This window comes from Lactuca virosa, chromosome 8, assembly GCF_052849685.1.
Source record: "Lactuca virosa cultivar CGN04683 chromosome 8, Lactuca_virosa_CGN04683_v6, whole genome shotgun sequence".
NCBI classification, from domain to species: Eukaryota; Viridiplantae; Streptophyta; class Magnoliopsida; order Asterales; family Asteraceae; genus Lactuca; species Lactuca virosa.
The window spans coordinates 148124597-148149921 of NC_136433.1; the positions used below are offsets into that span (position 1 = coordinate 148124597).

General features: G+C 35.4%; 1 protein-coding gene and 1 non-coding gene across 2 annotated transcripts; one reads left to right on the forward strand and one right to left on the reverse strand.

Moving 5' to 3' along the window:
• Positions 1-16447: 16447 nt before the first annotated feature.
• On the reverse strand, positions 16448-17287 carry LOC145130935 (uncharacterized). Its single transcript, XM_079065686.1, has 2 exons — positions 16892-17287; positions 16448-16708 (listed from the first exon to the last, which is right to left on the reverse strand). Exons 1-2 carry the CDS (start codon positions 17285-17287, stop codon positions 16448-16450), a joined length of 657 nt encoding a protein of 218 aa, XP_078921812.1.
• Positions 17288-18056: 769 nt separating this feature from the next.
• On the forward strand, positions 18057-18163 carry LOC145135273 (small nucleolar RNA R71). Its single transcript, XR_013719735.1, has one exon. It is a non-coding gene; the product is annotated as a small nucleolar RNA R71 (small nucleolar RNA).
• Positions 18164-25325: the final 7162 nt, after the last annotated feature.

Sequence of the window (25325 nt, forward strand, 5' to 3'; positions counted from 1 at the left end):
AACATATTTATTGCAATTTAAGATCATATTTATTACATTTAATACTTTACTTATATATCTATATGTATTATGTGACTATTTAATACTTTACTTATATATCTATATGTATTATGTGACTATTCAATTTTAAAAATTAAAAAAATCATAGAAATTGACATGTGGATATTATTTATTTCAAAAATACCATAAAATAACAAGTGTCAAAACTTATGAGAGATTGACATGTGGCAAATGGATCTTCATTTATTAGGGTATATATATATATATATATATATATATATATATATATATATATATATAGGTTTTATGGAAAACAAAAAACCTAAAAAAAACCCTAAAAATAAAAAAAATGTATGAAAAAAATACTTAGAGAACACATAACTTTTTTTTGAAATTTTTTATGAAAAAATCGTAGTTTTTACTTTAAATTCGCTAAATTTTTTTTTGAAAAAAAAACCAATTTTTTTTATTAAAAAAAATTGATTTTTTTTCCAACGATTTTTCTATAAAAAAAATAAAAAAAAGGTCTTGTGATCTCTAAGTATTTTTTACGCATTTTTATGATTTTTAGGGTTTTTTTCAAAATAATATATATATATATATATATATATATATATATATATATATATAGGTTCCGGTGATGACTCTTTTTAAAGTAAGGACTCGTGAGGACACCTTAAAAAATTGAAAAAAAATCTAAAAAAAATACAAATCATAAAATCGAGCATAATATTATATCTGGGAGAAAAAAATATTGGAATTTTCTTTTTGTATCATTAAAATTGAATCATGGATCATAAAAATGATCCATGCTTCAATTTTAATGATCCAATTTCTTTAAGCGCTATGTTTCTTTTACAAAAATGTTATGTTTCAAAGATTAACATGTCTAAGACATTAGAATCCAACTTTTGTATTATTTGTTACATGATACATTAGATAATCGATAAAAAACGGTTTAAGACTACACAAAATATAAAATATGTTAGCCGTTCAAACAAAAATAATAGAATTATATAAGAATGCAAAAAAAAATGTATAATAACACATGACTGGTTATACCAGTCATACATTATTTATCTTGCAAAAATCGATTAACAATTGTTATTTGTAATTAGTTATTATTGCAAAAATCGATTAACAATTTAATACTCTGGCATCGGGCCCCGCCCGGCATCAGGCCTCGCCTGGCATCGAGCCCCGCTCAGTATACAGATCCGTCTCTCTTAGGCCCCGCCTGTCTCCGGGCCCCACCCGCTAAACACATACAATCATATAACATGATAACACATAAAGAAACATACTCTATTGTATCCCTGTCCTAAGAAACATACTCTGCTAATAATGAGATACGGAACCTCGTCCGTACTCAGCTAGTGATGAGATACGGGACCTCGCCCACACTCACCTCCCTACCAGGCACATACAAGTATCACACAGACAACAAGTATAATCTAACATGCAAACATTCCTCGGGCACCCACCCGGCATCGGACCTTGTTCCGGAATAACATACTAGCATACAATGCCTAGGGCTAACCCCTAGGTCTTCCTACTCAGAGACTACATGGGCTGGCATTGTGGCCTTAGACCCATTCACACAGTGAGGAGACTCACCTTGCACTGCTGAAGCCCTGGCTGGAACTAGCTGAGTACGGACGAGGTTTTGTATCTCATTATTAGCAGAGTATGTTTCTTAGGACAGGGATACAGTAGAGTATGTTTCTTTATGTGTTAGCATGTTATATGATTGTATGTATTTAGCGGGCGGGGCACGGAGACAGGCGGGGCCTAAGCGAGAAAGATATGTATACCGAGCGGGGCTCGATGCCAGGCGGGGCCTGATGCCGGGCGGGGCCCGATGTCGTAGTATTAAATTAATGGTTTGACAATTATGGTTTTAGTATTAAATTTAAAACAAAATTTTTGGTCATGATTTTTGGGATTTTACACAGTTAAAACAAGTTAGTTGCTTTCTTATGTACAAAAAAGAAGAAGTTGCCAATATGTGAACACCGATAAGAGGTAGTTACCCTCCTAAGTCATTTTCCCTTTGAGTTACCGGTTAAAACAGGTATTAGCCGGTAATATTGGTGTAATTTAAACAGTTAAAACAAGTTAGTTGCTTTCTTATGTACAAAAAGAAGAAGTTGCCAATATGTGAACACAGATAAGAGGTAGTTACCCTCCTAAGTCATTTTCCCTTATTTAAATTTTAAAATTTCCCTTTTTCTTTGGGCTTTTTCATTATAAAACTCGTTAACTTGGTACGCAAAAATGCATCAAACATAAATCCAAATGTTACATACACTCTTGGTAGAAATATTATATAACCCAAGCTTTATAGTAATAAAATAAAAACAAATAATAAAATGTAAATTTTATATAAAAAAGTACCATATTCCACACAAAATGCATCTACTTTCAAATCTTGCACAATTAAGGTCTAGCATCACAGTACTATATTTTCCAGACATCCAAAAATTCATCAATTTCACTTCTGATTTTACATACGTTTTTTTTATTGTTTTTACAAAGGCTTAGTCAATAAAAAAATCATTTCGTTTGGACTCACATACGTTGTTTGAAAGGTATCCCTTACACAAATAGTTGGGTGTTAAAATCATTGTATGAAACAAAATGTACCATTTAGAAATAGATTATGAGGTTTGAGATTTAGTCGTTTTTAAAACTTAAATAGGAACAATATCACTTCTATTTTGACTTTTTTTTATTGATATATTAGGTGTAAGACCCATTTATTACATGAGTTCATTTAAAAAAAATTATATATACAATTATAAACATTTGAGAAGTTGAATTTATACAAAAAATAGAAAAATATTGAATTATTAAAATTAAAGTGTTTTTTCTCTTTTAAATTTAAACAAATAATTTACATAAATAAACAAAGAAAACTACTGGACTTTAATTTAGAAATTTTGAAATTAGAAGGAAAGTCAATTAATGAAATTAAAATGTCTTTATTATTATATTTATTGCAATTAATATACATTTAATAAAAATGAAACAACCACAAAATGACATGTGGAAAAAATTTAATTGAAAATAACCACAAAATGACATGTGACCAAATCAATGAGAGTGTGACAAGTGGCAAAAAGTTCTTTATTTAATAGGGATGATATTTTGACTTTTTTTATTGATATACTAGGTGTAAGACCCATTTATTACATGAGTTCATTTAAAAAAAATTATATATACAATTATAAACATTTGAGAAGTTGAATTTATAAAAAAAAAATAGAAAAATATTGAATTATTAAAATTAAAGTGTTTTTTCTCTTTTAAATTTAAACAAATAATTTACATAAATAAACAAAGAAAACTAATGGACTTTAATTTAGAAATTTTGAAATTAGAAGGAAAGTCAATTAATGAAATTAAAATGTCTTTATTATTATATTTTTTGCAATTAATATACATTTAATAAAAATGAAACAACCACAAAATGACATGTGGAAAAATTTAATTGAAAATAACCACAAAATGACATGTGGCCAAATCAATGAGAGTGTGACAAGTGGCAAAAAGTTATTTATTTATTAGGGAGGATAATTTTTATAAAGGCATAATAATAAATATGAAAAATATTATAACAATGAATTTTTGTCCTAACAAATTTAAAAGCGTTAGTCTATTGAGTGCCGTTTTAAAATAAAATAAAATTATAGACTATGTTGTCAACTTATATTTTTTTAGATTATTTTGTTATATATAGTTAATGTTTACTTTACGTTTATGTAAAAAACATTCAATATTATAGTCTTGGAAAAGTTTTTAAGAAATATATTTTCCCATTTTATTACCTTTTGACATTAATATTAAACATCTTCTGTTATGCTAGACTGATACTTCAAAGAGCATTTGGCCTCAAAAACCGGTCAAAACAACTTAGATATATTGTGTACCAGTCAGAATCAAATAATTAGACTACCGAATACAAATCACAAATCCAAGTTTTTTTTCTAGTTCGAAAATAATGTTGTTTTTGCTAAAAAAATTATTCTAAATAAAAGTAGGTTGCTACAATAATCTAGTCAATGAAGGTACAATGTTATTTCCTGCTTTGTATTTACAAAGAAGGAAATAGTATCATACTTTCATTGATTCATTTACAATAGGATCTTACTTTCTACCACAAAAATCCAAATGCTCATGGCCTTTTTGATGAAAATTCACATACTTTGTTTTATAACTACATAATCATTATGAAGATACATATAAATGAAGGTTTCACAACTTGAGGGTCGGTCATGAATGTCAGAGAGCATGAAAAAACCCTCCTGATATGTAAACATTGGAGAAGAACTCGACATCTGTTGCACAACACAACAAATATTTAAAAGATATTACATTACAAGCTAATTGACATGCATCACATACGTGTAATGTGTTAAAAACATAGGACAAGACTTATTTACACCTAGCACACAACAAAGTTCATGAATGACAACTGAGCCTATGTAAGATGAAAGAAACATGAGCATATAGATCAAAATGCCAAATCCAACCGATAGGAGGAGTAGATGGGATATGGATCTTAGATATTCAGACACAATTCAACAACATATAGACTTATTATAGAATCAGATTCTGATAACAACAAATGCACTAACAACATGAAACTAACATGTGCAGCAACAACATCCATGTCTGACCCTCCATTTCAATTTAAATCTATGTAATGTACATCACTTTAGCAGAAACACTTTCATTAATTAGAATAAAACAAATATAAAATAATGAATTTATGGTTTCAAAGGATTCAACCATTCAAACCAAAACATAAACTTATAAGAAATAGAAGTATAAGAAAAATGGATAAACCTTAACTGTTGGCTACATAATAGAAAAGGAGTTGAACTCTTTTCTCTCTTGCCTTTAATTGGGAAGCTTAAAGGATCCATAAGACTATCTTAATGTGGTAACAACTTGAAGCAGCAGGTAGTACCATGTAAGACTACATTCATTATGCTCCATGACCAAGTCATCAACTTGAGGTTGTGCTTTCTAAGGTTGGTATCATCAACTATATGGTTGGGCTTTGTAGCAGTTTCAGCTTCCTGTAAGCTTAGTTATTTCCAGAATATTAAAACCTCATGGACTAATAAGGAATTTGTAATATTAGAGAGAAAACCATGATTAATCATAGATAATATAAATATGCATATCTGAATTAGGGATCTAAATTAGAAGATGGACAATGTTTTACTTTATCCTAGTGTATAAAAAATCTTTCTAGAACAAGACCCTTAAGTGTTCATTAACCATACAAAAGACATGAATATAGCTCTTAGGCTTGTTCAAACCATTGGTCGCCTTTCCTGCAAATGTAATTTTCTTCACATTCAACTGAAAATTAGACCCAAAAACATTATAAAACCAACACGCAACAGATGTTTGTTCCAGATACATTGACCACAGAATTAACAGATGATTTATGCGAGAAAAGAAGAAATGATGTTGGCAGACAATGTATTCTGTGATCTTTTAGCTCTCAACTCTGCTTTTCGCAACTGTTAAACATCAGAACACCTGTTACAAAGAAGATCTAATTCTCAGTTATAATGTTCTTCAAGTTCAACAAAATAATATATAAAAGTTAGAGCCCATTTTCAAACTAAGACTTGAAAGTTCCCTTTATGTCGGAAGAGTGGAATTTTTAAGAGAGTGATAGCAATAGTAAAGAAGCTACTTAGATGTCAAGCAGCTTAATAGTAAAAACCCAGAGAAATTAAAGAGAAAACCACAATTGTTAGATGATATAAAGAAAGGAATGAAGATAGAAATATAAAACTTCAAAGAAAACCTCATAAGGAGTTCAACATTGATTCTTAAACACATATACAACATCCATGGACCTCGTTTTCTTCTACTATGGAAGATAGTTGTGACAAATCTTAGATGGCAGTGCTTCTACATAAACAAAATAACAAGATCTAAAATTCTTACTGAAGAGTGTCTATCAAAAACAAATGATGGTTTCAGAATTGTCTGCATCAGGTTTTGCCCCACCTTTATTTTTTACACTAAAATAACAAAAAGTAATGCATACTTGTTAAACATATGATTACATATTTATTGGAGGATGGTTAATATAAAACTAAAGATTTTAACTACCAGATAAGTTACTTATCTTTAAGATTTCAGTTGACTCGGAAGGTGGTAACACAAAGCCATCCATCTGCAAGGAAAGAAACAACTAATTATGATGAAAATAAGATACCAAACACTAAAATAACCACCATAAAACATCTAAGAGATACTTTGCATTCATTTAAAGAAAGGACAATGGAAAAAACCAACTAAATTCACTAAGGGTGACTCTATATACTAACTTTTTTTAAGAATAAATACATATGGATTATTTTTAAGGGAAAATGACTTATGAGGGTAACTAAGTATCGTCATTGTTTCCATTTGGTCACTTTTTTTGTACTCTATTTACCATTGAACTTGTTTTTGGTGTTCACAAAAACCATTATGAACGAGTATTGTAGGTTTAGCCGGTTAAGTTGAATTTTCCGGTCAATATATGAATTTTCCGGTGACTGTATGAATTTTCCAGCGGATGTATGAACTTTCCGTCGATTTTATGAATTTTTTGGCGATTTTATGAATTTTTCGGCGAAGGACACTATGAATGCCTTCAACTTGTTTTTCATATCTACAAAAATTTGAACATCATTACAACATCAGATCGATCTCCATTCCAGCAAAAATCAAAGTTGAAGAACAATTTCTGAAAACATACAAAAAATCGGTGGGTTCCAAATCGAAAATCTGGAAATTGAAGCTGAAGAACAACTTCAGAAACCCTAGGTTCGTTTATCTGGAACAGTTTCTGAAAATTGAAGACCCTAGGTTTGTGTATCTTGTTCTTGGATCGAAAATCTGGAAATCGGTGGGGGCTGGTTCGATTCTCTTTTTGTGTACCTTTGATTCTCAAAGATGTTGAAGCTGCCATGGAAGCTGTTTGAACAGCTTGAACTCGAAGTTGATGAAGGTTCATCCATGGAAGACCAAACCAAAACGAAACCCTCTTTCAAGATTTCAACTTCATTTCAAGGTTCATCTATGGAACTTGAATCGATTTTTAGATCTGGAAAATCAAGAAGAAAAATCGAACATTTAAAGAAAAATCAAGATCTGGAAAACGACCCCTCACGTTTGTCGGAGGCTCGCCGGACAGTCGTCGGAGGTGATGAAGTCACCGGAAACCTTCAATAGCAGGTTACAATGGTATTTTGGAACACCAAAAACAAGTTCAATGGTAAATAGAGTATAAAAAAAGTGATCAAATGGAAACAATGGCGATACTTAGTTACCCTCATAATTCATTTTCCCTATTTTTAAAGTACCAAAATCAGAATACATACATTCTTGTCAAATTTACATTTGCAAAGTGTCAACTCAAAAAACAGATTGAGTATTGATAATGTGACAACCCAAGCTATTTGGACCGGGCAAGGTCTAAATTGTAACCCTATTACAATAAGAACCTTGAAAACCATTACGGTATAAGTGCATCTATAAGGAAGTATACACTTTGAAAGTCGCACATAAGGTAATCTCTTAGAAAAATAAACAAGTTAAGCAAGACAAAGTGATGCTAATAAATTGGGAATTCAATCTACAATGCAATCAAATAAGGATCATATGGTGTAGACACAAGAGCTTGTAATTGTGTCAAAATTTTGAACACTTGAATTATAAGGACAATATACTTGAGTTTACTATTAGCTAAGGCCATAAACATTTCCATAGGACCCACCTAAGACCATGAACACCTTAAGAAGCATCCATGACCGTGAACTACACTTTGTGGAATAAGTTTGGCCGTGAACTACTACCAAGGAAGCACTTAGGCCGTGAACACCTTCAAAGGAGGAATCTTGGCCGTGAACTACTTTCAATGAGCCACTTTAGGCCGTAAACCCTTCCCCATGACACCTTTTTGGCCGTAAACCCCTTAGGGGGGATTCCTTTGGGCGTAAACCATGGTTTAAGGTCCCTCTAGACCGTGAACCTCTTCCAATTCAATGGTGTTTACGGTGATTGCAAGCTGTAATACGTAGATTTCCAATACAAAACTCAGTAATTCATGCATTACCCAACAATAATCAAAGCAAACATCTAATCACTTCCTTATCCCTTATAAAGGACCGTAAACCCCATTTCCCATTTCACAATTCATTTCCACATACTGTAAACTTTCGTGAACTCTCCCAAGAAACTCCAATCAAGCTCCAAAATTCATTCTCTTCATCATTTCTTTTTAATTCCTTGTAAGTAACTCTTACATAACTAGTAAATTCTCTATATTACTTTGTTATTTCATCATGATCACACAAGATATTATGTATTGGTATTCCTAGGAGATACTAAGTTCCCAAGGGTTGTCAAACTCTTCAAGTGTTCTAGGCCCCAACTTCTCACCACATATCTTCACCTACACTATCTTCTACCCAAGGTGAGATTCATACCCCTATCTTTTGAGTTTTCATTGTTTTTGGGGGAGAATACAAGTCAAGGGTCTTGTGAAATCTTAGTATATTTTCTTGTTTATGCATGTATGTTATGATTTATGTGCTTAAAGTTATGAACTCCATATAATGGTTTAAGAACTCGAGATTTTTAGCAAGTCTCAAGGTTTTGAACTATATATCACAAATTATATGCTAGAAACACAAAAACTAACATGTTTATGAAATATAGATCATAAATTGTTATGTCAAGAACCATAATGATTTTGCTCAAAGAAATCACTCAAATAAGTTTTTGGACATAATAACTTGAAAAGGGGTTAAATTATGAAAAGTTTATTATTTTGGACATTTTCGGCCAGATATGTATATATAAGGACCATTTTGGAAAATGGAATAAAATTGAAGAATTATTGAACATCTCAATTTTTAAAGGTCCAAAAATGAAATTTTTGGATAAACAAGGGCCTTTTTGAATATTTTCATAAATATAAGTCTAAAATGAACATTTTAGAAGAAATGGGTCATTTTCAATAATTCACCTAGTTTTGAACCACTTATGACACCTTTTGACAAATATGGGTCTTATTTGACGATTTATAAAAAGAAGGGCCATTTTTGCCAATATCGATAATATTGGATCATCTTTGATAAATATGATTCAATGTGAATTATTTTTCAATAAACAAAACAAAGCGATATACCTAGTCACCTGGCACAATTATTGTTATTTATTAAATAACGGATTTCATCGATTAGCACAAATATCTGTTAGTATTCTAGTTAGACGCATCTCCAAAGTACCTATATATATATATATATATATATATATATATATATATATATATATATATATATATATATATATATATTAGTGTACGTTTAAAGTCCTGTAAAGAGTTGTAACCAGAGTCTCCTGGAGGGAGAGCGGGAATTTGTGTATAGATCTATACGGGGTTGACACCCCGCACCTTCGCTGTTCGCTACAGCTAGACCGGCCAGTCTAGGGTGACAAATGTCTTTAATCGATTTGGGCGCCTGAGAAACGCCAAGACAAGCCTCCGTCATATTAGTATGGTTATAACGGCTCACTAGAATATGATAATGTATTTAGAAATTTATGTAAGGAAAACCTTACAAATAATTTGGCACATTATGTTGACCGCCCCTATGCCTGTTAGTGATTGTCCACATTCATTGTGTTGATCGCCCATTTGCATTGCGCGAAATGTACACAATCGCCATGTTGATTTCTCACACCTATCCAGTCTTAGGGTTTTAAGACCACCATTTTGTATATCAGAAAATATAGGATTTTTTGGAGTAAACAATTTTATACGATTTCGAAAACGATAAACTAAAACACACACATGCGACTATACTCAATTGGAAATAGAACTTATGACTACTTATTACAAGAAAATATAGGATTTTCTGGAGAAAACGATTTCACAATTTCGAAAGATGATAAACTAAAACGCACACATGTAACTATACTAGATAGGAAACAAGACTTACAACTGTTTTGACAAGAAAACACTGAAATTTTCTGGATTTCTAAACTATCACAAAGTTTTATACGAAAATGCTTATGAACTCACCAACATATTATATGTTGATGCTTTTCAAAACGACTTGTTATCTCAGGGATCTAGTAAGCAGGTAATCACCACGAGCGAAGACTGGCGTCGCTGCATTATGTTATTGCTACTTTTGTTATTTCATGTTTAAATTTTGAACAGAATAAGTATTGTAAAACAATGTAAGTTTGTTATCTTAATGTATGATGTATGGATTTGCTATGTTTCATTTATATCCAATTGTTATGATACTGCACAATGAAGTCACCCGCCTCTAGACGTTTCCGCCGTCTGGTCCGGGGGTGTGACAGATTGGTATCAGAGCATTGTTTATAGTGAACTAGTATATCTAGCCATACAAGATATACAACTATAAATACAGTAAAACTAAAACACTCTGACTAAAAGTATACTTTAAAGATATAAGTATTCTATATAAGTATACATACTTACTAGCACAGTATCATAACGAGAAGAAAACAAAAGTAACTAAAGGTTGAACACTACAGTCAAACCTAGGCAGTTATGTAATCATATCTGGGATAAATATAGCCTGATCAACTATATTTATTCGAGATATGACCAACATGTGCCTGGGAGTGATGGTGGTGTTGCAACAAACCTAAAACCTACCAACTATACATGCAAGAGAACATTAGAATCGAACATCAAGTTTAAAATACTATAGGAGTATTTTAGGATACCATAAACCCCCCACACCTAATTTCTCATATCCCTATTCTTGTTGGATTTTTAGCATTCTAACACTCCTAAGGTGTTCATGCAACCCTAAATACCTTGGATCTATGTTTTCTCTATTATACATGCAAACATGAACTTTCCAAGGTATTACTTATAACTAGCATACAATTGTCATATACAACACAAGAATCTAGTTAGGATAACATACCTTATTGTGGAGCTTGAAGTCTTGATGTATCTAGCCTTAAGAGCTTAGCCCCAATAGTATGGAAGCCTCAAGTGGAATCACAACACATCATGGACAAAGAATGAATTTGAGAGAGAATCTCCATGCACCAAAAACTCCATGAACTCTAAGACTAGTGTAAGTCACCATTTTTGGGCTAGAAGCATCTATTTATATGTGTGAGGAATCCAAGAGTCATGGGTATAACCCATAACCCAAATCCATACCTATGGGTTTAATGATCCATGGTTCATGTGGCCCAACTCTTTATGTATCCATACATAAACTTTGTCCAAATGGATCATAAGTCCAACACATATAAATATAACTAATTAACATAATTAGTCCCCATAGATTTAATTAGTCTCTTTTGATCACTAAATTAATTCCAAATTAATTCTTGATCAATACTAATTAAAACACATGATTTCATATTAATATATTATAACTTATAATATATTAATAAATAATATCCAACATCTTCTCTCAAAAGTCCATCCTAACAAATTGCCATGATGATATGCAACCCAAATGGACCATGCTACTCTCGGGTCAAGTACATACCAATAATAGTTATGGGCTTAGACATCTAATCCAACAATTCTCGCACAAACAACATAGCTGAAATTCTTCACAAAGACCTCTACTACCCTGTCGCGGTGACTTGCGGATGGGGCAAGGAGGGACCAAAAGAGGTTCATGAGGAAAACCTAGAGGTGGAATCCTAAGGAATACCAAGAGATGAATTATGAAAGGGAGGATTCTGACTGGGAGCCAAGCAAGGATGAAAGCGCCGAGGAAACCCTTAGCGAGCTTTACCCAATTGGGAGTAGACAAGAGACCCTTCCACCTCTCTCTTCGCAGATACGTAAACACCCGGTATAAGTACTCCGGGTGTAGACGTACCTAGTAACAAAACAACACCCACGCAAAGACAAGCTTAGTGATTGACACCTACTAGGTTCAGGGCGCATCCCCACAAAGGACAACCCAACTACCCGCCTAATGGCCAACGATCCACAATCGAAGTGCACCGTGATCCGGTCCCCAACACCCTCACAATTCAAGCACCACGCCATATGGGCCACAAGTGATCCGTCTAGACTCTCAGGTTACGACTCTCCATTGTGGACTAATGGATACCGAAGGCGAAATTTGATATACGACAACGTAAATCCGACTCCCCCCACGAGTAACAAGAACACCATTCCAAAGCGTTATGGAACCAACAAGTAGAACTAGAGAACCGTACGAACCGTCTACACTCCATAAAGGAGGAAGTGACCACCCTGAGACGGCACCCGATTACAAATGGGACTAGGACAGCTTTAGCAGAACAAAGAGCGGAAGGGGCCGCTCATGAAATGAGTAAAATGGCCGAGCACTTTGTACACCATTTCGGCATAGGAGAATCACCACACTACTCGTCCTAGGTTTATAATGTCTTAAACCGCAACCAATAGTAGTAAGCCAAGAGAGGTACGCCCTCCAAGAACCCATGTGATATAAATCAAATCATTGTATGGGTGGCTATACCATATCCCGATAAAACATAACATTCATGCGATGCTTAATTCTACTCTCAATCGTAAATACATCATAGTGATGTAGGTCGAAACAACGAGAAACGTATAACGAAACCTGTGATTTGTATGTGTACATGCATAAGTTCATATCTATAATCATAGATAAGTTATGACTAGAAATAACCATGGTCACTCACAAACCTGTTTCCCATCATGCAACAGAATCATGTCCACTCACGAGGACAACCAACACCCTGGTGAAGCACCGGTCCTACGAATATACTCCGCCACTTTCCAAACCACTTGATGTGTGCAAATAGCTACACCTAATTTTATTATTTATAACCTAACTACCTTAACTAACTAATTGCACCTAGGCAGTGTACCTAGTCAAAATTATAGAATAGTTGGGTAAGTCGGGTGTCGATCTCAGGGAACGGTTTTGACTAATTAATTTATCTACTATTAAATTGACCTAATTTTAGAGCAAAGAGGGGGTTTTATCTGATTTTGCAAGACCAGACGAACTTAAATCACAAAATTCAATCAATAAACAAACACTTCTGTTAGTTCGAATCCACTTTCACTCAATGGGTTATAAATTAGCTATGACAATTACCGTTGGTTACCAATTAAGATAGTTTTAGCAATTTAGTTCTAAATCTACTAACTTTAATCAACTCATGTAAACATATGTATGGTCACACAATAGTTAACACATAATCGATTATTAAATGAAATTGGAGCTATGTAAGATTGATTTGATAAACACACATTATGGTCATAATCATGAATTCTCTAGCACAACTTAATTTTAATAATTTAATTGCTTAACTAAGATTGGTTTGATCTTAGCTCTAATAAACTAGTGTTCACTGAATTATTAGGTATTCAAATTCATGTAACTTCATATTCACTAACTACACAGAATAAAAATTCAAAGCAATCAATTATTAAACAAGCATGCTAGGAAAAATCAATCCAACACGAGCATATTACCAACAAGTAAAGTCAAATCTAATGCATTAAACCATGAGTTCCAGCTTCATCTAGCTAACAGAATCTGCTAGATTTAGCTGGATATACTAGCAAATAAACAAACAAATTCCATAATCAAAAGCATGTTTAAATGTACCAATCTATAAATCAAATTATGAACTTCTTCTTCCTTGGTGTTGAAAACCAATTCCAAACTCTTCCTTCTTCTGAAAGTCGTCTCCAGGAATCCTCCAAGGCAGCAAAAAGTTTTTCAAGTCGTAATCATCAAGCGTTTATATACTTTTCCCGAAATCAGGTCACCACGTCATGGTAGTCATGTTTATCCCGTATTCTCCAAGTCTTCGAAGCTGATCGGGATTCTTCAAGTCACCACGTCGTGGTGAGATTACCACGACGTGGTAGGTATATTTTTCTTCATTTTTTAGCTTTGGTTCAAACTTCCATCTTCCAACTTCTTTAATCCAACTTCCAGCTTCCTTTTTGCTCCAAACATGTCTTTTAGTCCCTACAACATAATTCATAGCAAATTAAGTATCTTTTGTTCATATAAGGGCATAAAAGTAATAAAAATATTAATGAATGTTGTATAAATATGTGTATAAATATGCACATATCAAAATACCCCACACTTGACTTTTGCTTGCCCTCAAGCAAAACTGAATTTTAGCATACCAATACCACATAAGACAATCCTAATCGAACCCAACCATTATGCCAAGACCACAACGCATGCATTTGTGTCTAAAATTTTTCCTAAAGACCCCCTATCCTAAATACTTACAATCCTCATAAACACTCACCCACTTCTTTTGATCAATGCTCATTTTATGCAACCCTCCGAATCCATCCTCAGAAAACCTTCTATCCTCAAGGTATTTTTGGTCAAGCAATCCAAGCATACATAATCTAAGGAATTACAACTTTAAGATACCACAATGGAACTCTTGAATTCTTCTTTCTTTGACATTTGGTCTTCAATTTATACTTTGAATTCATCACCTTTTTATATGATTTTTGGTATCTTCAACTTTTGATACTTCAGAATTTTTGATCTTTGATCTTCAAACTTTGATACTTTTATAGCTCCAAAAATTCTTCAATTTTTTCACTTATTTCTCTCTTTTCTTTTTACATGTACTCACTTTTTTTTCACTCATATCCTACATGATTAAGCAAGGGCGCTCCACTTCAACCCTTATTGGTTAGAGATATTAGTCTTCCTGGATACATTTCAAGTACAGGCTGCTAAACATATTGCATCCCTCAAACTAAGCGATGTTGTGTTTTTGTCTCATGATTTCACTAAGATAAGGGAGGCCACAGATGCACTAGAATGTATATAGGCTTAACTAAACATTTGGGTCTTCATAGAATCATCAAACATAATACTAGCATAAGCAAGCTAATTGATTTACCAAAATTTTCTAAGTTAAATCCTAGCAAATTTATGCAAAATTTTTAATATTATGCGTAAAATTAATATTCTAAATTCACTAATATAATCAACCCCCTACCCCACACTTATGTTATGCAATGCCCTCATTGCATAGTATGTAAAACATAAAATTAAAAAGAGGGAGAAAAGGAACAAACTCCCCTGGGATAGAAGATGAAACTCGACTAATGGAAAGGACTTGTAGCTTGCGGAATGTGTGGACACGGAAGTGGAAAAGAACATGGCAGCCTCCTTATGCTTTGAAAAACTCCCCCACGTCAAGGGAAAGTGTGAACCATGTCGTGGCAGCCGGGATATTCTTCATTAATGCGTGAAAATAAAATTCTATGGCATGGGAACAACTCATCCATACCATGAGAATGAATATAACGCTACTCGTAACACGGAGATTACTGGAAGTATGAGATCGGGCTCGAAAACTGACTCGAAAGGCACCACGTCGCGGCGGATATCACCACGTCGTGGTAAAGGTAACAAAACACTTTTTTTGGATTTAATACTGCGACAACACGGCGTAGAGGAGATTACCACGTCGTGGTGGTGCCAGAAAATGATATTCTGCTGTCGATTTGAACTGATACGCAAACTGAATGTGACACCAATTCGTGCATAAAGCTATAGGACGTGACCCATCACTTTATGATGCAATTAAACACCCGCAAAAACGTTCTCAAATCGTGCTTCTCTCGACGTACTCTAAGCCTTCACTACAACGAACACTCTTGTGCCAAATCTACCCTTACTCGGACTCGATAATATAACCTGGAACTTAGACAAATAAGAAGGTAATAAAAGTAGGAACACAATGTAAACAACCAAACAACCACCAAATTGTTCAAAAACCACAAAACAAACCAAAGAAAAAAATTTCCTAAAAACTAAAAAAAATGCAAACACTAAAAAGAAAAGAAAATGCAAACCAAACTCGGGTTGCCTCCCGAGAAGCGCTTCTTTTTCAATGAGTCGTGAGCTGGACTCCGTGCCTCCTACGTTGAATCTTCAGATGAGTCCATCACCAGCTGTACCTTTTGCTCCTTGAAACGTCTCTTGTAAGCTTGAACTCGACGAATATACGCCTTTTTAGAATTCTCCTTTTTAGCCTTGACTTCGTCTCCATCGAGCTTACGTTTTATCCCTTTAGTCTCTAATTTGTCTTCACACTTAAGCTCCATAGTATCCTTCTCTTCCTTCACCATTGGACTAGTCACCTTTGATGTAACTTCTTCTTCATCACTCGACATTTCAACATTTTCCTTGCTCACCCAAGATGTTGGTGTTTTGTAAGCAACCACCTCGAACACAAGTGGAACAAAAGCTCTTGGCTTAGTGCGCTTGCCTTGCTGAATTGTTTTGATTTCTTCTTCCATTAATTTCTCTAATTCTGCAAGCTCATTATCATCTTCAATATTGAACACTTCACCTTGAACATCATATCCTTGGAAACCATCTTATAGTCCAAAAGTTTCTTCTTCATCACCCACCCTCAACGTGAGCTTGGATTCTCGAATATCGACAAGAGCCCTAGCAGTATTTAGTAGAGGATGACCAAGAATGATGGGGACATTCACATCCTCTTTCATGTCAATCACTACAAAGTCAATTGGGAAAACGAATGTCCCAATTTTTACAAGGATGTCTTCTACTATCCCTCTTGGGTGAGTCACTGAACGGTTTGCCATGTGGATGGTCATCTTTGTTGCCTTCATTTTCTGAATATTTAACTTTTGGTAGAACGAAAAAGGCATCAAATTTATGCTAGCCCCAGAATCGGCTAAAGCATAAGTCTTCAAATTATTTCCAAACTCACATGGAAGAGTGAGGCATCCAGGATCTCCCATCTTCTTAGGTATCTCTCCCAATACAACCCTTGAGCTTTACTCACTAAGGATCACCTTAGAATTTTTCTTCAATTCTTGGCGAGTGTCTATTAGATCTTGGAGGAACTTCGCGTATTCTGGAACTTTTGCAAGTGAATCAATAAAAGGAGTATTAATAGAAATACCCTTTATTTGTTGAATAAACTCCAGATGTTCCCTTTCCGGTGGACTAAGATGTGCTCGAGACGGGAATGGCAAAGGCGGTTTATAAGCTGGAACAGATACAAAAATTTTCTGTTCAGACCGGGCCCACGACGTAAGCATAGCGGGCTCACGACGTGAATTGGGTATTCCAGCAGATTCTTCGTTTTCGAGTTTTGTTTTCTTTGGCTTTGGATCAGAAGGCTTTGGGTCCACTTCTAAGGCTTCTAGGAACTTAGAAATCGCCTCTTCTTCAGTATCAATGGCCATGACGTGAGATTAGGTCTTCTTTTCAGGAATTTTTGGAGACAATCTTTTATTTACCAAAGTAGTAAGTTGAACAAGTTGAACTTCAAGGTTATTGATGGAAGCTTGCTGGCTTTTTAATAATGATTGTTGGTCAATCATCATAGCATGATGATTCTTCATCATAGTTCTTTGATCCTCCATTGCAGTATCAGTAGCATCATGCCTTTTTTCTGAAGCTTCCATAAACTTCATGAACATGGTCTCTAGATCAACCTTCTTCTCAGCTGGTGGTTGCTCTCTTTGGTAGAAGCCCCGACCAGTTTGCCTAAATTTCTCTTCTTTTTTGCTTCTTGTATTCATCGTAAGGCAGCCACTCCTTCTTTGGTTTTCTCCAATCTTCATCGTATTTGTCCCCACTTGAATAGCAAACTTGAGCTTTCTTGTTTCCATATTCATCCATATTGCAATCTTTTGTCAAATGTGGGCCAATACATCTCTCGCAACCAACTCGAATTGCATGAATTTATTGGTCCATTTGGGTCAATCTCCTATCCATAGTGTTAAGCATTGCCATCACAGCAGCCATCTCTTCAGTTTGTGCACCTCCACTGCCTTTTTTTTTTCATCACGCCTTGGGTTATGATACTCACGAGAGTGCTTTGAAAATTCTTCAACCAACACCTTGATTTGATTTGGATTTTTCTTTGTAAGCGGTCCTTGCGAATCAAGAAGTTGACGTGTCATGACATTTACTCCATTGTAAAATATAGATACTTCTTGTTGGATGTTGAGGTCGTGATGAGGACAATTCCTTAACAAGCCATTGTAACGCTCACATGCCTCGTATAATGACTCCCCTGGTTGTTGCTCAAAGTTGGCTATCGCCTTCTTGAGTTTAGCTATCTTGGATGGTGGGCAAAACTGATCTAAAAACTGCTCACGCATTTGAGCCCAAGTAGTTATTGTGCCAGGTGGAAGTACCCTCAACCAGTCTTTTGCAGCTCCTTTGAAAGTAACTGGTAGCATCCTCAGCAAGACAGTATTTCTCTCAACATTTGGAACATTAAAGTAATCAGCAATGTCATTCACTTCATCTAAATGTTTGAAAGCATCCTCATGATCTTTTCCATAGAATGGAATATCCTTAAGTGCAGTAAGGATGTGTCCCTTTAACTCGAATGTGGCATTGGCAGGAATCGTAGGATGTACTAAAACCGGCCCCACATCATCTCGAATGCGCTTTTTGTAGTCCTCCATGGCCATCTCATCAATGTTCGCCATTTCGTTCTCCGGCTCGTTCTCGGGTTCACTCGTATAAAGTCCAAATTCGGTTCTGATTCGTACTCGGACTCGTGTGGATTAGGAAATTGATCGAAGACTTCAAACTTGCTCTTTGAGGCTGAACTCGATTCTTCCGTTTTCTTTCCTGACTTCCTTGAAAAGGCTGATTTCAGTTCTTGTAAAGGCGACTTCTTATTATTCTTTTTGTGCAGCGTAGACTCCGGATCTTCAAGTGGTGGCACCAAAGGTGTGTTGGACCCTCTGGTCATCAACTCCTGCAAAACAGACAAAATAAAAACGTAAAACTGAACAAAAACTAAATAAAAATTTCCTACAGACTGGCCACCACGTCGTGGTAAATACTACCACCTCGTGTTGTCGCAGAAAAACTAACAGAAAAGAAAATCGCAGAAAATCTAAAAATTACTGAACTCACGTCATGAACTTAAGGTTCACGTTGTGAGCCTAGTACTGAAAAAAAAAACTAATTTGAAAAATAACTTTTTGCAGGTTTTACCCCACAAAAAGGATCAATCAACCTAAAGCAAATAAATCAAACAGATCAAATAAGCCGTTCCTCGGCAACGGCGCCAAAAACTTGAAGCGTGCAAATAGCTACACCTAATTTTATTATTTATAACCTAACTACCTTAACTAACTAATTGCACCTAGGCAATGTACCTAGTCAAAATTATAGAATAGTTGGGTAAGTCGGGTGTCGATCTCAGGGAACGGTTTTGACTAATTAATTTATCTACTATTAAATTGACCTAATTTTAGAGCAAAGAGGGGGTTTTATCTGATTTTGCAAGACCAGACGAACTTAAGTCACAAAATTCAATCAATAAACAAACACTTCTGTTAGTTCGAATCCACTTTCACTCAATGGGTTATAAATTAGCTATGACAATTACCGTTGGTTACCAATTAAGATAGTTTTAGCAATTTAGTTCTAAATCTACTAACTTTAATCAACTCATGTAAACCTATGTATGGTCACAAAATAGTTAACACATAATCGATTATTAAATGAAATTGGAGCTATGTAAGATTGATTTGATAAACACACATTATGGTCATAATCATGAATTCTCTAGCAAAGCTTAATTTTAATAATTTAATTGCTTAACTAAGATTGGTTTGATCTTAGCTCTAATAAACTAGTGTTCACTGAATTATTAGGTATTCAAATTCATGTAACTTCATATTCACTAACTACACAGATTAAGAATTCAAAGCAATCAATTATCAAACAAGCATGCTAGGAAAAATCAATCCAACACGAGCATATTACCAACAAGTAAAGTCAAATCTAATGCATTAAACCATGAGTTCTAGCTTCATCTAGCTAATAGAAGCTGCTAGATTTAGCTGGACATACTAGCAAATAAACAAACAAATTCCATAATCAAAAGCATGTTTAAATGTACCAATCTATAAATCAAATTATGAACTTCTTCTTCCTTGGTGTTGAAAACCAATTCCAAACTCTTCCTTCTTCTGAAAGTCATCTCCAGGAATCCTCCAAGGCAGCAAAAAGTTTTTCAAGTCGTAATCATCAAGCGTTTATATACTTTTCCCGAAATCAGGTCACCACGTCGTGGTGGGTCCACCACGTCGTGGTAGTCATGTTTATCCCGTATTCTCCAAGTCTTCGAAGCTGATCGGGATTCTTCAAGTCACCACGCCGTGGTGAGATTACCACGACGTGGTAGGTATATTTTTCTTCATTTTTTAGCTTTGGTTCAAACTTCCATCTTCCAACTTCTTTAATCCAACTTCCAGATTCCTTTTTGGTCCAAACATGTCTTTTTGTCCCTACAACATAATTCATAGCAAATTAAGTATCTTTTGTTCATATAAGGGCATAAAAGTAATAAAAATATTAATGTATGTTGTATAAATATGTGTATAAATATGCACATATCACCACTGTAACGGCTGCCGTGGCAGCTGTCATGGCATACCTCAATGCCAACAACACAAACGGAAATGGAAGCGGTGTCGATGATTACAACCGCAATAACAACCTAGGAAACCAACGAAGGACAAATTACCAAGACACCCAAACTCCAAACCTAAGGTCATGAAGCGAAAGTTCGGGAACAAAGAAGGAGGCAGTTCGACTCAGAGGCTTACCAAAAGGCAACAAGCGAGAGCAGTCCCTACCCCTATTAACCCTACTCCTCCCACACCGAGAAAATAATATCTTGGAAACTTTCCACACTGCAACAAGTGCAATTACCATCATCTCGGAGTCTGCAGAGAATTACATTGCAATAGGTGCAACAAGAGGAGACACCTTGCCCGTTACTGTAGGACCCCGGTCCAATACATCACTCCAACTCCTAAGGCTGGAATAAGTCCAGTATGTCACAAATGCGGTGCAACAGGACATTTCAAGAGAGATTGTCCAACAGAGATGAATGACGGAAGAGTTGACAACTAGACAGGAAGAGGCGACAAGGAACCTACCGAGATTTTTGGTACGTTCCCACAATAAACTTTATGCATCGAATTTTCACAAAAAGGTTTTAGTTAATTAAAACATAATCAGAAACTATTTCCTCATCCGAGCAAATAGTGTAAATCACAGAGAAATTAGAGATCCTTGCGAATGGACCATGATGGTTCCATATAAACGTTAGTATCATACATAGTTAGGATTCTACAAACTAAGAGTGTATGAGCCCGCCTTATTCCTGTCCCTGGTCTGATTTTTGATTAGGGCAAAACCATGCAGTCGATTATCTTTTAAATCCTAAGTATGTACGGTTAGGTCACACCCATCTATAATAGAAAAACCTAGCAGAATTCAGATTACGAATCCCACTGCCTTATATCAGCGCTCCCGTATTTCTAAATAACCCAACAAGCAGGAACAAAATAGACGCAATAGTAACAACAAAAACGAAACTAGTAGTGATAAGAATATGAACATAGAACACCCTATCATTCCTAACAACCATTACTTCCCAATCGACATAACATCGGTTATAATAAGGGGCCCAATGTCATCAATTGGCACAGGTTGGCTTCATTCTCACCTTACAAACTTCGAGCACTGCAAAGAGACTTCGACTTACGCAACCGAATAACAAAACTCTTCCAACCTGTAACGACAAATCCCTAGCATCCAGACCCATGAGCTTCTATGTAAGAAATGTCACGCTCTTTCCTAGCCCCAATAAAGATTAAAATCAAGAAATAAAAGACATCAAGGGAATCCGAAAGGCTTCCAACCTTCCCCCAGAGATTCCCATAATCCCTTTGGAAACCTTAAACATGTGCTAAGCGGAGTTAGAATCACCTCGACTCTTGGAACCACCCCAATAACCAAACCCCCGATACCACTTAGCACGGTCACAAAAACAGATAGTGTCTGATCACAAGAATGATATAATAGATAAAAGAAACATCAGACCAAGTCCTTAACCACAGGAAGCACCTATCTGACTCATAAGTAGGAAATACGAATTTCCCATAGCACCATTGACTACTAATAAGTCAAACAAACCCATCCTCAAGGATCGATACTCCCTACCCCGAATCAGAGACTTGTTCAACCAACAGCAAAGAACTGGCAGAGGCCGACCCACCTTAGCTCGGAACACCATAGGAAGAAAACTCCCAAGGTAACTTAAGACTCATAAGGTCAGCTACACCACATGCAACCTCACCCTTGGCGACAAGAGTGCCAACTCTTAAGGCTAGAAACTCTACTTCTAGGACACCAGGAGCACGATCCCTAGTAGACCATTCAAAAGTCCTCGCCAGAATACGTCCGGTAACCTACGGCCTTTGGATACCATAAGATCTCAGTCCCGTACATTTCACACTCTACGTATTCAACACTCATAAGTGACTGACCACCGAATCTCTAGGAATCCCCGTTGACAAGATCAAGGTAAACAAGAACCCATACCCCGAAGAGAAGCATGTGTAATAGACATTGGCAAAGCTTGGGATACCCACCTGCTTCTAATCGAGTACTCATATAACAACAGATACCCCTTGAGCATAGGAGTTGCACCCTTTGAGGCCCTGTGTGGCCGGAGGTGCAGATCATCCTCTGTTGGGCTGAGGTGGGAGACACCCAGCTGGCAAAAGGACAAACACCCTATAGCACACTCACTGGACCCGAGATTATTCGAGAGACAATAGTCCTAATCAGGGCACGACTCCAAGCATTGTGAGACCGACAAAGGAGCTATGCAGATAGGAGGCTAAAGTCTCTGAAGTTCCAAGTAGAAGATCAGGTGTTATTAAAAGTCTCCCCTTGGAAAGGGATGACACGATTTGGAAAGAAAGGTAAACTAAATCCCCGATACATCGGACCATTCGAGATCCTTACCCGAATCGGTCCGGTAGCCTACAGACTCCAACTACCCGCAGGACTTAGTGATGTGCGCCCTGTATTCCACGTGCCAACCTAAAAGGTGTCTACCGGACGAAACCCTCTAAGTTCCGTTAGACAAGATTGAAGTGAACGAGAACCTTCTATTCGTCGAGCAGCCTATCGAGATTATGGATAGAGAAGTTAAGCACACGAAACAAAGCCGCATCCCCATTGTGAAGGTTGATGGAATGCCAAACGCGGACCTGAATTTACATGGGAACGCAAGGATCAAATGATATAATAATACCCTCATCTCGTCACTAGTTCGTAAGATAACTCCTAAAGAATTTCGGGACGAAATTCCCTCTAATGGGGGGATGATGTGACAACCCAAGCTATTTGGACCGGGCAAGGTCTAAATTGTAACCCTATTACAATAAGAACCTTAAAAACCATTAAGGTATAAGTGCATGTATAAGGAAGTATACACTTTGAAAGTCGCACATAAGGTAATCTCTTAGAAAAATAAACAAGTTAAGCAAGACAAAGTGATGCTAATAAATTGGGAATTCAATCTACAATCCAATCAAAATAGGATCACATGGTGTAGACACAAGAGCTTGTAATTGTGTCACAATTTTGAACACTTGAATTATAAGGACGATATATTTGAGTTTACTATTAGCTAAGGCCATAAACACTTCCATAGGACCCACCTAAGACCATGAACACCTTAAGAAGCATCCATGACCGTGAACTACACTTTGTGGAATAAGTTTGGTCGTGAACTACTACCAAGGAAGCACTTAGGACGTGAACACCTTCAAAGGAGGAATCTTGGGCGTGAACTACTTTCAATGAGCCACTTTAGGCCGTAAACCCTTCCCCATGACACCTTTTTGGCCGTAAACCCCTTAGGGGGGATTCCTTTAGGTGTAAACCATGGTTTAAGGTCCATCTAGACTGTGAACCTCTTCCAATTCAATGGTGTTTACGGTGATTGCAAGCTGTAATACGTAGATTTCCAATACAAAACTTAGTAATTCATGCATTACCCAACAGTAATCAAAGCAAACATCTAATCACTTCCTTATCCCTTATAAAGGACCGTAAACCCCATTTCCCATTTCACAATTCATTGCCACATTCTGTAAACTTTCGTGAACTCTACCAACGAACTCCAATCAAGCTCCAGAAATTCTCTATATTACTTTGTTATTTCATCATGATCACACAAGATATTGTGTATTGGTGTTCCTAGGAGATACTAAGTTCCCAAGGGTTGTCAAACTCTTCAAGTGTTCTAGGCCCCAACTTCTCACCACATCTCTTCACCTACACTATCTTCTACCCAAGGTGAGCTTCATACCCCTATCTTTTGAGTTTTCATTGTTTTTGGGGGAGAATACAAGTCAAGGGTCTTGTGAAATCTTAGTATATTTTCTTGTTTATGCATGTATGTTATGATTTATGTGCTTAAAGTTATGAACTCCATATAATGGTTTAAGAACTCGAGATTTTTAGCAAGTCTCAAGGTTTTGAACTATATATCACAAATTATATGCTAGAAACACAAAAACTAACATGTTTATGAAATATATATCATAAATTGTTATGTCAAGAACTGTAAGGATTTTGCTCAAAGAAATCACTCAAATAAGTTTTTGGACATAATAACTTGAAAAGGTGTTAAATTATGAAAAGTTTATTATTTTGGACATTTTCGGCCACATATGTATATATAAGGACCATTTTGGAAAATGGAATAAAATTGAAGAATTATTGAACATCTCAATTTTTAAAGGACCAAAAATGAAATTTTTGGATAAACAAGGGCCTTTTTGAATATTTTCATAAATATAAGTCTAAAATGAACATTTTAGAAGAAATGAGTCATTTTCAATAATTCACCTAGTTTTGAACCACTTATGACACCTTTTGACAAATATGGGTCTTATTTGACGATTTATAAAAAGAAGGGTCATTTTTGCCAATATCGATAATATTGGATCACCTTTGATAAATATGATTCAATGTAGATTATTTTTCAATAAACAAAACAAAACGATATACCTAGTCACCGGGCACAATTATTGTTATTTATTAAATAACGGATTTCATCGATTAGCACAAATATCTATTAGTATTCTAGTCAGACGCATCTCCAAAGTACCTATATATATATATATATATATATATATATTAGTGTACGTTTAAAGTCCTGTAAAGAGTTGTAACCAGAGTCTCCTGGAGGGAGAGTGTGTCAACCGGCAAATTCAAGTCAAAGTCAACAAGTCAAGGTCAACAAGTCAAACCGGTCAAAACTTAATTAGTACTTGTATGCTAAAAGTTATTCTATAAAAATGTGCATTTGTATGTCAAGAATTCAAGTGGCGTGAAGAATCTAAGTGTTAACAATGTAAAAACCCTAAAAAGGGA